Source organism: Trachemys scripta, chromosome 10, assembly GCF_013100865.1.
Source record: "Trachemys scripta elegans isolate TJP31775 chromosome 10, CAS_Tse_1.0, whole genome shotgun sequence".
Classification (NCBI taxonomy): Eukaryota; Metazoa; Chordata; order Testudines; family Emydidae; genus Trachemys; species Trachemys scripta.
The window spans coordinates 34,205,897-34,223,640 of record NC_048307.1 but is presented as its reverse complement, the minus strand read 5'-3'; the positions used below and the strand labels follow the sequence as shown (position 1 = coordinate 34,223,640).

The 17,744-nt window shown below is 48.3% G+C and overlaps 1 protein-coding gene across 1 annotated transcript in view; it reads left to right on the top strand.

The window, feature by feature from the left end:
• The window catches only part of CLUAP1 (clusterin associated protein 1), a gene marked incomplete in the record, with an annotated part of 220,935 nt that overhangs the window by 69,520 nt on the left and 133,671 nt on the right, over positions 1–17,744 (top strand). The window contains 3 exon segments of the mRNA XM_034783497.1: positions 4,491–4,574; positions 7,095–7,228; positions 13,868–14,009. Coding sequence (XP_034639388.1) covers positions 4,491–4,574; positions 7,095–7,228; positions 13,868–14,009 — 360 coding nt within the window.

Sequence of the window (17,744 nt, the reverse complement as noted above, 5' to 3'; positions counted from 1 at the left end):
CCGGCCGGACCGCGGCAGCCCCGCAGCCCCGGCCGGACCGCGGCAGCCCCGCAGCCCCGGCCGGACCGCTCGCCACAGCCGCCAGGGCGGGCTAGAGCTGGCCCTGCCGGGGACAGAGTTGAGAACCCCAGGGGCCCGCCGGGGCTGCAGGGAGAGTTGCTCCTGCTGCAGCCGCCAGGGCATGGATCCCAAACGCCCCGCGCCTGCTGCAGCCGCCGGGGCCAGACTCGCCCCGCGTTATAACCGAATTCACGGTATCGCGGGGCGCATTATAGCGGGGTTCCCCTGTACATTGATATTTTCATCCTTTGGACAGATGATCTAAACTCCCTCAAATATTTCCATCATCACTTCAACAACCACCACTCATCCATTGACCTCTGTTGGAATGCTTCCGGAGCAGCATCAATTTCCTGGGCACCATGATCAGCCTGAGCAATGGAACCCCACGGACAACTATATACAAGAAATCCTGGATCACCCCAGTTAGCTTCACAGATCCAGTAATCACTCCCAAACACACCAAGAAATCTGTTATCTACAGCCAGGTACTCGGATACCATAGTTCTGAGGAGAAAGTCTGGGATATACACCTTAACACACTTGAAACAGCCTTAATAAACAAGGACACACACCAGAGAAGTAGATCGCATCATGGAACAGGCCACCCAAATACCCAGAGAGAAGGGGGGAAAAGCACCTACCACCCCACACTCGAATGCATGCAAGGTATCATTAAACAGTTACAACCCCTGTTTGATGGGGTGTGCATCCTGAAAAAAATCTTTCCTCTCCTCTGGCATTCAGACAACTCCTCAGCCTCACCAAGCTCATCATCAGAAGCAAGCTCCCCACCGAACAGGACACACCAACTCAAAAAGGCAACAGACTCTGCCAGAACAACAGATGCAAAATCCGCAGACATCTCTCTACTACTATACTCAATACGCCCCACAACACATCTTTCATACTCCATGGGTCCTACACATGCCTGTCGCAACATGTGGTACCACATCCTGGGCACTGAATGCCCCAATAACAACTATGTAGGTAAAATGACACTCAGTACACTGTGAGGGATCATAGGCCTTGAACCCCAGCTTGCAGGTCCCTGGCAGCTCACCTGACCCACTGGACAAGGGGACTAGTGAAGCTCTAGCTTGCAAAGGGCTCTGCCCACAAAGCTCCTGATTAGGGGAGATATACAGCCACACTGGTTGGCTGGGACTCTCTACTTAAGAAAGGCAAAGGAACTTATCTGAGCAACTAGGTGAATTCCTTGCTGTTTGTTACCTCAGACCGTGCTTACTTGCCTGACTCATGAGCCCTGCCTGTTTGATTCCTGTTCTCTTTATCCCAGACCACTGTCTACTTCCAGTTCCTGCTTTCCTGCCTTGCTGGAGGTCTCTGTTCCTATGCCCTATTCCTGATGCTGACTCCGGATTTGACTCCTGGCTTGGCACCCAACTCTGACTCCAGCTTTGTGTTGCGGAGTGTGGGGGAGTCAGGGCCCTGCACCCCTCTTCCCGAGNTCTCCTCACTGCAATCCCCCTGCAACATTCCCAGGTCAAATCTGCCCTGCTCCCTGCTCCGTCACACTTTGACCTTCAGCTTGGCACCTGACGCTGTCTCTGACTCTTGGCTTGACTCCTGAACCTGTTCCACTCTGACCTTTGGGTTGGCATCAGATTCAGATCTTGGCTAACTCTAACCGTTAGGCATGACGGCCTCCCTCCTTGCTTGGATCACTACTAAATTCTCCGAGTGGGCCCAGCTGAGGATGGACCCAGCAGAGTTCCCTGAAGGGGCATTGGCACTGCATGAGCAGGTGATCCGCCTCCAGGCAGACAGCTGAGCATTGCAGGCACAGAAAGCACAGCTGACCACTGAAAATCAGGTGTTTGTGGGAGCAAGTCCATCAACTCCATTTAGAGAACGCTGTGCTTCAGGCCTATCTGGCTGCGCTGTCATCTGAGCTGGGACCTGCTATTCCTCTGCCCAATTGAAGTGTTCTACTGGCTTTTGTATGTTACCATTCCTGATTTTGTATCCATTTATTCTTTTACGTAAAATAATTCAATAACAGATTTAAAAGTAGCCATCCTTCAACAAAAAAAAAAAAAAACACTTCAAAAACAGACTTCAAAGAGAAACTGCAGAGCTACAATTCATTTGCAAATTTAACACCCCTAATTTGGGCTTGAATAGGGACTGGGAGTGGCTGGCTCACTACAAAAACAATTTTCCCTCTCTTGGTATTGACACCTCCTCATCAATTATTGGGAGTCTATCCACCCTGACTGAATTGGCCTTGTTAACACTGGTTCTCCACTTGTAAGGTAACTCCCTTCTCTTCATGTGTCAGTATTTTTATGCCTGCATCTGTAATTTTCACTCTATGAATCTGAAGAAGTGGGGTTTTTTACCCACAAAAGCTTGTGCCCAAATAAATCTGTTAGTCTTTAAGGTGCCACCGGACTCCGCATAGTTCTTAGAGCAGATAGCCCCTCTCACTGCCTCACTCTGCAAAAACAACAGATTCCTCTGGCCTCCTGAGTCCCAACAGGCTGAGCAAATAAAACTTGTATTTACCACTGCTCCCATATTGGTCAACCCCGACACCCCGGAAGCCTTCATCATCAAAGCGGATGCTTCCAGCTTGGCAATCGGAGTAGTGCTATCCCAAAGGCACAGTCCTCAACAATTGCGACACATGTTCACCTTTTATTCGAGGAAAGTGGGGGAGATGTCCAGCCCCACTGATTGGCTGGGATGCTCTACTTAAACCAAAAAGCGGCACAGGAAATTGTTTGAGCAATTAGGTGAATCCCTGAGTAGCTGTTACTATGGACCCTGCCTACTTGTCTGACTCCTGAACTCCACCTTTCTGCCTGTCCCTCTCCAGGTCTCCCCACTCCTATGCCTTAACCCTGACTCTGGCTTGGCACCTGAGTCTCTCTGCTGCTCTGACCTTTGACTCAGGATCTGTCTCTGACCCTGGCTCCGATTCCAGACTCTTACCATTAGACATGAGAGCCCACAACCTGGTCCCTATGTGTGCTCCCATGAATGAACTCACAGAAAAATGATAAAAGACGCAAACACCATATTACCTATGGGCGAACACTTTTCACAAAGCAGTCATTCCATATCTGACCTGTCAGTCCTCATCCTCAAAAGAAACCTGCATGACACCTTCAAAAGATGAGCCTAGGAGCTTAAATTTATAACTTTGCTAGACACTATAAATCCTTGACTCAAGTAAAGACACTGGATTTATGACTCATTACAACAGTATGTTACCCACTAACTATGACCGCAGAGATGTTAACTGCACATGTAACCTTGAATGGTCTCTTTCAACTCCTGAGGCTTAATAATTGTTCCACCTTGTATTAAGCTATGATGATCAGATTACCTTTTCCAGATCGGAAGAAGAGCTTCCTGAAGCTTGAAAACTTGTGTGTTTCACCAACAGAAATGGATCCAATAAAAGATAATACCTCACCCATCTTGTCTCTCAAATATCCTGGGACCAACATAGCTGCAACTACATTTGCCTGTATGGATGAGTGCCAAATCCTCTTCCACCCACAAACTGACCAGACTCATGAGGCTTTCAGCAACCTCTGCTGCCCACCTAAGAGCACCATTCTTGGTGAGAGAAGTTGAATCCAAGTCAGTCAGCACCTCCTCCCCCTCTGCCATGAGAGTTAGTTGAATTGGGAAGGGGGAACTGGACAGGACATGACATCTACTGATTGCTCCTGCTAGCTAGGTTAGTGGTAGGGGTTCTGATCACTCCTTAGGCCTGGTCTACGCTTAAAACTTAGATGTAGACACAGCTACGTTAACAGAAGAATCCTTCCAGCAATCTAGCCACTGTCGCTCGGGAAGGCGGAGTTCCTCCTGCAGAAGTGGAAACCCCCTTCTGTCACTGTAATCTGCGTCTACACTATGGAGTTATTGGTGTCACAGCTCCAGCACTCTAACTATGCGACTCTAGCCCCATAGCATAGACAAGCCCTTAGTCTGGTTAGCTGAGGCATTTGGCTCATAGGGCTGAAGTAGATCAGATGTATGTTCATCATTTGTGGCCTTTTTAATATCTTTATTGAAGATAATTAACCTTCTGGGGTACATTTGGAACAAGGTGTGTGGGGTAACCCATGTAATTTCCTTTAATATTAATGACAAATAAGTGGCTGAAACTGTGCTCTTAAAAGTGTTCCCAGCTCAGAGCAATAAGTCTCATCTCACTTTGAAATGATGTCTGCATTGCTAATTCTTAACACTGGCCTCCATTAACTCTGACCTTTTTCATAGCCTCCCATTCTGTGATGCTCTCTGAGCAATGAGTCATAAATATTAAATTCCACTCCATTTATTATGCACACACCTTTGTCGGAGTTGCTCGACCACCCTCAGTTCTGTGACTATTAATTCCTTTGCATGATGCTTGAGTACATTGATGTGTTTTTATTTCATAGGAATTGAGAACGGAATCCATTGCGAGACCTCTGGAGATAAATGAGACTGAAAAGGTGATGAAAATTGCCATCAAAGATGTTCTGGTAAGCAGAAGCAGCTGGTAAGCGTGAGCATCGGCAAACACATTCAAGATAGTTTGAAGATCTCTCTCAGAGTGGGCAAAGATTGCATTATCATCAGCATATTCAAGTTCCACAATAGATGTTGTGGAAATCTTACTCTTGGCTTTCAGCCTGCTAAGCCTGAACAACTTCCCATCCATTCTGTAAGTGATTTCAGTGCCAGCTGTAAACTTCCCAGCAATTAGGTAAAGCATGACGGCAATAAAAACTGCAAACATGGTTGGAGTTCCTAGGGCTAGAATGGTGCTGGGCTCTCTAGGATATGGTTACTTTGACTCGAGTCTGCGCACTGCAGTGTGGATGCCAGAGCCCTTGGTACGAGCACTGATCAGAATATTCTTAACGTAGGGTTAAAATACGGTGTAGACGCTCAGGCCCAGGGTTCCCTAACACTGGTGAGCTGACTCAAGTCCCACTACCCCGGCACTTACATTGCAGTGTAGACATACCCTTATTTTAAATTCTCCCACACTAGTCCACTTCAAACAGAAGCATTCTGCACAAAGATCTGTTTCCAAACTGCAGGTGGTGCTGAGCCTGCATTTTAACTGGGGGAACATTTATCTTTAGATAGGTAGAATTTCAAAGCGAACCTGAAGATTTTAACAAGATTGTTTTAAAATGGCCCCATCCTGTGATCCTGAATGGCAAGTGTCAGCTCTGAATGTTAATTGCTGTGGACAACTGGCCAACAAAACAAGGTGCTACACTCAACTCAGTGGCATTTCTCTGTTTGACTGTAACACGATCAGTGGCAAAAGAGTTGGTACTGGTGTGGTCAGAACAGCTAGGAATGTGCTGAGTCAGGGCAGTCTATCAAGTAGTCTCCACCAGTGGGGTTCCATGAAGCCCTGGCCATGCTAAAGTGGTCATCTAGTAGGCAGACCCCTAAAAAATGGGTGTCAGTGCAAACACTGCCCATCCTGCTCTAGGATTGAAAACATCCCAGAAGCATAGCTGCCCGTGCCAGCTGGGGTGTGAGAGAATCAAGCTCAAACAAATTAAATTATTGAATAGCCAATTGTATCCAACACACACATATATATAATTAGAGGAAGCAGAGCTTCAGGTTTAAATAGCCATGCCAAATCAATAGATACACTAGGTGATCCCTCCATCTGCTTTTTCTGCTGTTCAGTCTATATGCATCCTGAATGTTGTTAATATGTATTGATATCCTAGGCCGTAGCTCCAATAAGCCAGTCTCAGGATATTAGAGTGGATAATTTCATGGGAAATATCAATAACTCAAACCTACCTCAGCTGGTTAGTTCCAGACCAATTATTGAAATGATCTACTCTAGCTGAACAGCAAATAACCTTCACTGCTGGAATTTGAACAAACGCATAGCTCTTTCTTAATTAAACAACTTTCTAAACGATCAAAGTTTCAAAGGTGCAAATGCTTTGAACATACCCAGCACATTTTAACATGCAGGAAGGGTTTTTTTCCTTTCTCGTCCTGATTGCAGTAGAGTACGTAGCACTATTCTGATTGCAGTTTATTTTTGAAAAGATGGCCATGGCAGGGCTAAGAAAAAACAGAGATTAAGACCGATTAGGTTCTTTTAAAATGTGATATTTGTCAGGAAGTAGTACTAGTCCTGGAGACCTTAGCAGGGCTGCTATTGGGCTTATAACAAAGAACTCTGTTGCTGCAAGAGAAACCCCAGGAGGCAATCTGTTTAAGGGAGACCAACTGTTCCCTGAGCTCTAAGGAACACAGAGACAACACCCCTCACCACACCCCTCCGTGGGATGCAGCTTCCCCACCCTCACTCCAGCTGGCTCTGTTGACCATTGGGTATGGTGGGGGGTGGGGAGACAGAGCCATCACTATACCTTCTGTCCACCCCTCCCCACCTTCTTTCAGGCATCACATGCCCCTAGAGGAGCATGTCTATAAAGACTTTAGGAACCCTCTGAACTCGAGGCACTGTCATATCTTGAGTCATATCTTGCCCTGACTCAGGACAAGAACTGAAGAATACACTATCCAGTTGAAACTGCAGAATGCATGCACAGAGGCCATATTTGGTCCCAAAACAATGGCGTTGGTTTACTTTCATGCAGTGTCAGTGCTCAGCAGTGCAGAATAATACTGTGTAATCCATATTTAATCCCAGGATCAGAAAGAGGAAAAGGAAAAGCCAGCTGTTATGAGAGAACAGGATTTTCTCTGTAGTGTCCACAATAAATACGATTGATTTGTAAACCAAATAATGACCCTTCTAATGCTGTCAGTTGGACCCATGATGTATGAGAAGCTAAATGATGATTGTAATAAGAGTGTGACACACAAGAATGCTGGTGGAAGACTGATCTTTGCCTGAGCCTGGGTGCATAACATGGCTCATGGTTACAAAATTCTGTTGATGACACAAGGCGCAAGACACAATGCAGAATCAGGCCCGGAGTCTGAAAGATGGTTGGAATTACACTTCTGCAGGCCATGACTCAGCCACTCATTCTCTCTTTCAGGAACAAGTCCAGAAGACTAAGGACATGTTGAATAACGTGGCCTCGGATGAAGCCAACTTGGAAGCCAAGATTGAAAAGAGAAAACTGGAACTGGAAAGAAACCAGAAGCGACTACAGACCCTACAGAGTGTCCGGTAAAGACCATGTACCTTTTATCCACTGCAGAATTAGTATAAATGGTGGTGAAGTGTATTCTTAATGCCCACTGTAGTGAAGATTGACTAGTCTGTAAAGAGTCCAAGAAGTATGATGGCCTCTGAGGAGTGCACTAAATGTGGTGATTTGCCAATGCAAAAATGATTTTCCAATCATCCAGTTTTGAAATTGACTAACATTTTGCTACCGTCAAGATGGCCAAAATGTTACTTTATTTTTAAATTGTCACTTGAACTTTTCAAAATGATCAGACTTTAAAAAGTAATTAAATCCAGATGGTATCTCTGGGTCGAGATGTTCCTAGGAGAAAAAATGGTGAAACATGCTGCTTGATTTCTAAGATGTTCCTAACTTTTCCAGCCACTGGTAGGTAGTAGATGAAGAAACAGGTCATGAAGTATCCTTGGACGTGGAAGGGTCATCTAGAGAGCATCCTGGACTGCCATGCAATCAAGGCATACACAGGCAGGCCTTAGATTTGGTTTCTAGCTTCAGTCATATTAGGATCTTGTATTGAGTATGAGCAATTGCTTCATCTGTGATCTAACTAATGAGAGAAAATAAGGAAATCGAGGGGATGGAAGTGCCTGCGTTATGCTTGTGTGTAAATGCTGTCAGGGTTCCCTCCTCACTCTGAACTCTAGGGTACAGATGTGGGGACCCGCATGAAAGACCCCCCCCTAAGCTTATTTCTACCAGCTTAGGTTAAAAACTTCCCCAAGGCACAAATTCTTCCTTGTCCTTGGACGGTATGCTGCCACCACCAAGTGAGTTAGACAAAGATTCAGGAAAAGGACCACTTGGAGTTCCTGTTTCCCCAAAATATCCCCCCAAGCCCCTTTAACCCCTTTCCTAGGGAGGCTGGAGAATAATATACCAACCAAATAGGTAAACAAGATAAGCACAGACTAGATCCTTGGGTTTTTAGGACACTAAAAAACAACCAGGTTCTCAAAAACAGAACTTTATTATAAATAAAAAAGTAAAAGAAGCACCTCTGTAAAAGCAGGATGAAAGATAATTTTACAGGGTAGTAAGAGTTAAAACCTCTAGGCAAAACTTTAAAGTTACAAAAAACAGGAATAAACCTTCCTCTTAGCATAGGGAAAATTCAAAAGCTAAAACAAAAGAGAGCCTAACGCATTTCCTTGCTATTGCTTACAGTTTGTAATCTTAGGGTATGTCTACACTACTGGATTAATCCGAATTTATATAATTCGAATTTTGGAAACAGATTGTATAAAGTCGAATGTATGCGGCCACACAAAGCACATTAATTCGGCGGTGTGCATCCATGTACCGGGGCTAGCGTCGATTTCCGGAGCATTGCACTGTGGGTAGCTATCCCATAGCTATCCCATAGTTCCCGCAGTCTCCTCCGTCCATTGGAATTCTGGGTTGAGATCCCAATGCCTGATGGGGTCAAAAACATTGTCGCGGGTGGTTCTGGGTACAACGGGAAGCAACGGCAGACAACCGTTTCGCACCTTTTTCCTGGGTGAACAGTGCAGACGCCATACCACAGCAAACATGGAGCCCGCTCAGCTCAAGACAGCAGTCATGAACATTTTAAACACCTCGCGTGTTATCGTGCAGTTTATGCTGAACCAGAACCTGCAAAACCAGGCGGTGAGGAGTAAGCTACGGCAGCACGGCGGCGAGAGTGATGAGGAAATGGACATGGAATTTTATCAGACCGCGGCCCCGGCACTTTGGAGATCATGCTGTTAATGGGGCAGGTTATAGCCATGGAACGCCGATTCTGGGCCCAGGAAACAAGCACAGACTGGTGGGACCCCATAGTGTTGCAGGTGTGGGACGATTCCCAGTGGCTGTGAAACTTTCACATGCGTAAGGGCACTTTCATGGAACTTTGTGGCTTGCTTTCCCCTGCCCTGAAGGGCCAGAATACCAAGATGAGAGCAGCCCTCACAGCTGAGAAGCGAGTGGCAATAGCCCTGTGGAAGCTTGCAACGCCAGACGCTACTGGTCAGTCGGGAATCAATTTGGAGTGGGCAAATCTACTGTGGGGGCTGCTGTGATGCAAGTAGCCAAAGCAATCAGTGAGCTGCTGCTACGAAAGGTAGTGACTCTGGGAAATGTGCAGGTCATAGTGGATGGCTTTGCTGCAATGGGATTCCCTAACTGTGGTGGGGCGATAGATGGAACCCATATCCCTATCTTGGCACTGGAGCACCAGGGTACCCAGTACATAAACCGCAAGGGGTACTTTTCAATGGTGCTGCAAGCACTTGTGGATCACAAGGGACATTTCACCAACATCAACGTGGGCTGGCCGGGAAGGGTTCATGACGCTCGTGTCTTCAGGAACACTAATCTGTTTAAACGGCTGCAGCAAGGGACTTACTTCCCAGACCAGAAAATAACCATTGGGGAAGTTGAAATGCCTATAGTTATCCTTGGGGACCCAGCCTACCCCTTAATGCCATGGCTCATGATGCCATACACAGGCAGCCTAGACAGGAGTCAGGAGCTGTTCAACTACAGGCTGAGCAAGTGCAGAATGGTGGTAGAATGTGCATTTGGCTGTTTAAAAGGTCACTGGCGCTCGTTACTGACTCACTCAGACCTCAGCCAAACCAATATCCCCATTGTTATTGCTGCTTGCTGTGTGCTCCACAATCTCTGTGAGAGTAAGGGGGAGACCTTTATGGCGGGGTGGGAGGCTGAGACAAATCGCCTGGCTGCTGATTATGTGCAGCCAGACACCAGGGCGATTAGAAGATCACACCAGGAAGCGCTGCGTATCAGAGAAGCTTTGAAAACCAGTTTCATGACTGGCCAGGCTATGGTGTGAAAGTTCTGTTTGTTGAAAACCCGCCCCCTTGATTGACTCATTCCCTGTAAGCAAACCACCCTCCCCCCTTAAATCACAGCTTGCTTTTAAAGGAAATAGTCACTATCATTTAAAAATCATGTATTCTTTATTAATTGATTGTAAACATAGGGAGAGAACCGACAAGGTAACCTGGGTGAGGTTTGGGAGGAGGATAGGAGGGAAGTATAAGGCCACTGAAAAAATTCAATATAATGACAGCCTGTTGGTTGGGCTGTCCACTGGGGTGGAGTGGGAGGGTGCACAGAGCCTCCCCCTGCATTCTTACACGTCTGGGTGAGGAGGATATGGAACATGGTGAGGGGGGAGGGAGGTTATACAGCGGCTGCAGCGGCAGTCTGTTATCCTGCTGCCATTCCTGAAGCTCCACCAGACGCCGGAGCATGTCCGTTTGATCACGCAGCAGCCCCAGCATTGCAGCCTGCCACCTCTCATCTCGAGCGTCCCTCACGACCTCACGTTCACTGGCATCTTTCCTGTATTTATATACCATGTCCTTCCACTCATTCAAATGAGCTCTTTCATTGCGGGTGCATTCCATTATTTCCGAGAACATCTCGTCTCGCGTCCTCTTTCTCCACCGCCTTATCTGAGATAGCCTTCGGGACGGAGGAGGGAGGCTTGAAAAATTTGCAGCTGCTGGAGGGAGGGTTGAAAAAAAAGGAGAGAAGTTTTTAAAATGATACATTTTACAGAACAATGCTTATACTCTTTCATGGTGAACAACACTATTCACATTACATAGCACATGTGATTTCAGTACAAGGTCGCATTTTCCATCTTAATATTGAGTGCCTGTGGCTTTGGCGTTAGAGATCACAGACGCAGGTCCGGGCAACAGAATTCAGGTTGCATGCGGCCATGGTAAGCCATTGTCTTTCGGCTTCTGCACCCTCCTTTCACACATACCAAGCAAAGCCCATTGATTGCTGCGGTTTTCCTGTTAACCTTCAGCAGCAGAAAACAAACTAAACCTCCTTCCCTCCCCCCCCCCCCGCCCATCCAATTCTCTGGGATGATCACTTTATCCCTCCCCCTACCGCGTGGCTAGTACCAGGGAAGATCCCTGCTAGCCAAATGCGAAAAGCTCAGGGCCAGTCCCCCCGCGCTTGGCTAACTACAGGGAAGGATTTCTTTTCAGCCACAGGCAAACAGCCCAGTAGGAATGGCCACCTCTGTCCCCTTAATTAAATTCCCATATTTCAACCAGGTTACCATGAGCGATATCACTCTCCTGAGGATTACACAGCGAGATAAAGAACGGATGTTGCTTGAATGCCAGCAAACACCGGGACAATACGCTGCCAGGCTTTGTCATGCAATGATACCAGATTACTTGCTACTAGCATGGCGTGGTCAAGTGTCTTACCATGGAGGACGGAATAAGGCTGCACTGCCCAGAAACCTTGTGGCAAGGCTTTTGGAGTACCTCCAGGAGAGCTTCATGGAGATGTCCCTGGAGGATTTCCGCTCCATCCCCAGACACGTTAACAGACTTTTCCAGTAGCTGTACTGGCCGCGAATGCATCCCAAGTCCTCAGGGCAAAGTAATCATTAAAAAACCTTGCTTTTAAAACAAGTTTTATATTTTAAAAGGTAAACTCACCTGAGGTCCCTTCCATGGGGTCATGGTCTTGGATACTGGCTTGGGAGGGTACTTCAGTCAGGCTGAGAAAAAGATCCTGGCTGTTGGGGAGAATGGAGTGCTGTGTGCTCTCCGCAAGCTCGTCCTCCTCCTCCTCTTCCCCATCCGCAGAATCCTCAGGTGTAGCTGATGAGATTACCCCTGCCTCGGAATCCACGGTCAGAGGTGGGGTAGTGGTGGTGGACCCCCCTTAAACTGCATGCAGCTCGGTGTAGAAGTGGCATGTCCGCGGCTTTGACCCGGAGCAACCGTTTGCCTCCTTTGTTTTTTGATAGGCTTGTCTGAGCTCCTTGACTTTCACACGGCACTGATCTGAGTCCCTATTGTGGCCTCTCTCGATCATGCCCTTGGAGATTTTTTCAAAAGTTTTGGCATTTCGTCTTTTCGAACAAAGTTCTGCTAGCACTGAATCCTCTCCCCATATAGCGATCAGATCCAGTACCTCCCTTACGGTCCATGCTCTTTTTCGATTATCGGCCTGCATGGTTACCTGTTCTGATGAGCTATCTGTAGTCACCTGTGCTCTCCACGCTGGGCAAACAGGAAATAAAATTCAAATGTTCGCGGGGCTTTTCCTGTCTGCCTGGCCAGTGCATCCGAGTTCAGATTGCTGTCCAGAACGGTCACAATGGTGCACTGTGGGATAGCTCCCAGAGGCCAATACCATCGAATTGCGGCCACAGTAACCCTAATTCGAAATGACAATATCGATTTTGGCGCTACTCCGCTCGTCAGGGTGGAGTACAGAAGTCAATTTTAAGAGCTCTTTATTTAGAAATAAATGGCTTCGTTGTGTGGACGGGTGCAGGGTTAATTCGATTTAACGCTGCTAAATCTGAATTAAAGTCATAGTGTAGACCAGGCCTTTGATGCTTATTTCAGATATTGCTTTAGGAGATGTATTTTTCCTGCCCTGGTCCCTCTCTGTTCTGGAGAGAACAACAAAGAGAGCATAAAACAAAAACCTTCCCCCACAGATTTGAAAGTATCTTCTCCCCTTATTGGTCCTTTTGGGCAGGTGCCAACCAGGTTATTTGAGCTTCTTAACCCTTTACAAGTAAAGGAGGGATTTTATGCTACCCTTAGCTGTATGTTCATGACAAATGCCATGATAAAAATCCTGTCTTGATAAAAATGCCATCTCCAAAATCCAGATGGAGGCACATGGGATGGGCGTGGGCAGCAGAGCAGAACTGTTCTGTGTGCTACAAGAGCCACAGGGTGGCATGATGGTTCATTGCTGGTGGGCGATGGGCACACAGCCAGACACATTATTAGGACATTTCTGTTGCAGAGAAATAACATATCCTGGCAAGCACAAATAGCAAGTAGAAGAACATGTGCTAGCCTGCTGTGGGGCTGGACCATGACCACTTTGAGACATGGAGCACTGATCAGCAAGAAAACTAATCTCTTGTGTCAAAGTTAGACTCAGGACTCATAGTTTGTCAGACCACTCTGTTTTATTAGCACAGCGCTCTGCTAATACATTCAGATAATGTGAGCCTCCATGCAAGATTCAAACAGTCTTATTTATACAGATAAAAGGGTGCGAACTAAACAAAGGGACAGAGAGAGCAAAATTGTAAAATATGCATGGAGCATAATATGCATATCCTGCTTCCTTGTTAACTCTTATCGATCTAAGACTAATGCTTCACTAATTGCCCTTAAGTGGCAAGTTAAGCAGTTAATGTCTGCTTTCCTGCCCCCCCTGGCTTGCAGCATTTCTCATTTCTACTTAAAGGTACATACAGCATTCTTTAATTCATTCTGTTTCTTTAATATAATTCATTTCACTTTCACACTTGCTAGTGTTGTCCTTATTGATGGGGGAAATTCCGCCTTTCTGCTTACATGGGCGAGTGTGGTGAAAGGCTGCCTACAATTCTCCTTTGCCCCAGCACACCTGTGCAATAGAGGGTAGGATTTTGCCCAGTGATTCCAGTATCTTTAAAATAATGTGGAGCATTTAGAGTGAAGAGAGATGCTTTTTGGATAAGGCTAACAGTGTAGGAATACAGAGGGAACTGAGAAAACGAAAGTGCATGTTGCAGAGTTCTGCAGCTTCAAATAATTTTGTTTTCTGTGTTGTTCTGTCTCTGGGCTCTCCAGACCAGCCTTTATGGATGAGTATGAGAAGATCGAGGAGGAGCTGCAGAAACAGTATAGCAGTTATCTCGAAAAATTCTGTAATCTGGCCTATCTGGAACAGCAGCTGGATGATCATCACAGGGTAGAGCAGGAGAGGTTTGAGGTAAGAAAGTTTTGTATTTCCGGACAAAACATTAGCTTAGCTAAATGTACTTTTTTAACCTCTGCCCCATTATGCATGCCACTGTTTATTATCTAGCAATAGCCAAAAAGACTTTCATTGCCTCCTGCCGCTTCCCACAGCAGCATGATAATTAATACATATCATCAGAGCTGTGTCTCCACTGATAAGATCATCATTTTTATGTTCTCTAGTTTTGAACTGGAGTGATCTTGAGCAGACAAGATAACACACTTTTAGCTCATGAGTCAGTGGAGTTAAGCTGTTGTAAAATCTGCATAAATTAGATCAGCATCAGGCAACTGCTGTCTTTTCCAATCACTGCAACTTTTCCCCTATAGTCTTTTATTTCTCCTTTTATCTCTCACATACTTCCCAGGGTTCACGACGAACCAATTTTCAGCAGTTCTGAACTCCCTCTTTCTAGTTCTTTTAAAACCAATGGGTGCATCTTGCAGCGCATGTATTTACAGTTCTTCTTCAAGTGCTTGTTCATGTCCATTTCAGTCAGGTGTGTGCGTGCGCACGTGCACATTGGCTGGAAGATTTTCCCCTTAGCAGCATCCGTTGGGTCGGCCTGGGCGCCCCCTGGAGTCGCGCCCTCATTGCGTCTAATATATAGCCCCGACGACCCGCCACCCCTTCAGTTCCTTCTTACCGCCAGTGACGGTGACTGGAACTTCCCTTGGCTCTTGCTCAGCAAATTTTTTCTCTGTTCCGTTGTATATAGTTAGTTCTTAGTGTTGTTCGAGTTAATAGTTTAGTATAGTATAGTGTTTGTTGGGGGTTCCCCCCCGCACTCCAGTGCCATGGTACGCTGCGGTCCCTGGGTTTCAAGAACTGCATGGCCTGCACCAAGTGCATGCCGAAAAGTGACCTGCTCTCATCATTTCTACGGTGCCTGGGGGAGACCCATCAGAAAGATCGTTGTAAGATCTGCCACGAGTTCCATCTGAGAACACCTAAAGGAAGAGAACAGCGGCTCAAGGTGATCCTCATGGAGGCAGCCCTACGCCCCCCACTCCGACCCGGGCTCGAGAGACCCGACCCCTATGGCGTCGTCCTCAATGTGGAGCGCCCTGGCACCGTCGGCGAGTTCGGCGCCAAGGAAGGACTCCTCAAGGGACGCTCGGCACCGCCACGGCTCCTCATGGGGCCCGTCTGACAGTAGGCACTGCTTCCACTCGCCAGTATCTCAAAAAAAGAAAAAACTGGACGACCATTCTCCTCCAGCTAAGCCACGGTGCGACCCCAGGTGGGCCAACCCTCGGCATCTCCTTCTGGGGCTGTGTCGACTCCTGCCCAGGTGCGGCAGTTGAGTCCAACCCCATCTCGATCACTGACGCCTACGCAGCAGCTACAGCTCCCATACGCGCCGGAAGCGTACCAGGCTGCTCGGGACCTCCTCCACTTGACGGCATCGTTCTCACCTGCCAGGGAGGAACCCTCAGCGCCGACGGAGCTGTGTCCTCCGATGCACTCTAAAGGGAAGCCGGCTATGATGTCAAGACACTTCCCTTTGCCTTGTCCATCGATGCCTACCCACTCCGACAGAGAGCCTGCCTGCTCCCTGAGTTCTCGACGTTCGAGGCACCGAGGATCGGCTCCTCCGTGGTCTTCAGTGTCTGAGACCTCGCAGTCGGAGTCCGACTCTTATCGCTCGGGTAGGAGCAGAAGTCGTAGAGCGAGGTCAGGTAGAGACAGAAGAGAGCATCAGGCATGGCCTCCGCAGTGGCAGAATCCGCCTTAGTGGCCCTTCTGGACCCCCTGAGCTTTTCACCAGGGCCAGGGAGGAACCCAGGGCTCACCCTCAGCAACATCTTCAGTGGCCTCCGCCACTTTCGTACCATCTTCCACTGCGCATCTGCCCTCGGTGCCTACTGTCCCGACGCCTTTGCCTCCCGGCCCGTCGTCGACTCCGGCACCGTGCTCCGCTCCGACTGCGGCACTGGCTCTCACGGTGTTGACGCACCCGTCTCCCATGCCTGCACCGTTGTCGACGTCGACCTCAATGCAGGCACCTATGGCCTCGGTACCGATGTTGGCACCAGGCCCGCCGAGGCCGGCAGCTCCTGTGAGCATGCCAACGCAGCTCCCTCCAGTGAGACTGATGCCAACACCTGTTACAACGCCTATGGCCCCTGCACCGTCATCGGCACCACTTCTTCCAGCACTGCCCCGGGAGTCATGTGACCCCTCTGGGGCAGACGGTAGGGAGCTTCCACTACCGGCACACGCTTCCGCCTCCTCGTTGCCGGACGAAGCGTTGGCATGGATGACCATAGCTCCTGCGTTAGAGGACAACAGAGTCCTGCAGCAGCTGCTCCACAGGGCTGCCCAGGGTCTGGGCATCAAGGCTGAGGAAGTGGTAGAAGAGGCAGATCCTATGGTGGACATCCTAGCACCCTCAGGACCTTCATGGGTAGCCCTCATAAAGATGGTTGTGGACACCACTAAGACCCTGTGGCAGACACCGGCATCCTTGCCACCCATTGCCAAAGGCAATGAATGGCGGTATTTTGCACCCTCCAGAGGCTTTGAGCATCTGTACTCCCACCTCCCTCCGGACTCGCTGGTGGTCGATGTGGCTAACCAGTGGGAGAGACAGGGCTTCTAAGGTCCTTCTCCAAAGAATAGGGACGCTAAACACCTAGACCTTGTGTGTAGGAAGGTCTACTCGACCGGTGGTTTGCAGCTCCGTATTGCTAACCAATAGGACGTTGTGAGCAGATACTCCTATAACACCTGTGCAGCAATGGCGAAGTTCACGGAGCTCGTCCATTTGGATTCTCGGTCAGAGTTCACCGCCTTGGTGGAAGAAGGGAAACTAGTCTCCCACACCTCATTGCAGGCAGCATTAGATGCTGCAGACGCTGCCACTAGAGTAATGGTGACGGGGTTGGCTATGCGGCAGGGGACCTGGCTGCAAGTCTCAGGGTTACCCTACGAGGTCCAGCAAACCATTCAGGATCTTCCGTTTGAGGGCGAGACTCTGTTTTCAGAGAAGACAGACAAATGGCTCCACAGCCTAAAAGACTTCCAAGCCACCATCAGATCCTTGGGCTTGCATACCCCCGCCACACAGCGGAGACACTTCCTCTCGCAACCTCCTCAAAGGTTCCAGCAGCAGAACCGCCAGGAGAGTTCTCAGAGGAGGAACCGGAGTGGCAGGAGGAGGCAATACCCCTCCGCTAATCAAGGTTCTGGACAGCCCAAACGGCCCTCTGGCCCTGAACCAGCCTTTTGAAGGTGTGGTCGAGGACAGCATTCCAGAGCAGAGGCTGGATCTACCCTGCCTTACCTTTTCCTCCCGACTATCCCCTTTCTACCGTGCATAGTCCCATATCACATCAGACCGCTGGGTGCTCCGCATGGTAGAGAGGGGATACTCCATCCAGTTCTGTGCCCTCCTACCCCCTTCCCCATCCCTCTTCAGGGACCCTTCTCAGGAGCAACTTCTCATTCAGGAGGTGCATTCGCTCCTAGCACTAGGGGCAGTGGAGGAGATTCCACTGGAACACAGGGGCGAGGGTTTCTATTCCCGCTATTTCCTAATACCGAAGGCCAAAGGCGGCCTCAGGCCTATCCTGGACCTGCGCAACCTCAATAACTTCGTGAGGAAACTCAGGTGCTGCATGGTCTCCCTGGCCTCCATTATCCCTTCACTGGATCCAGCAGACTGGTATGCTGCCGTCGACTTGAAGGATGCGTATTTTC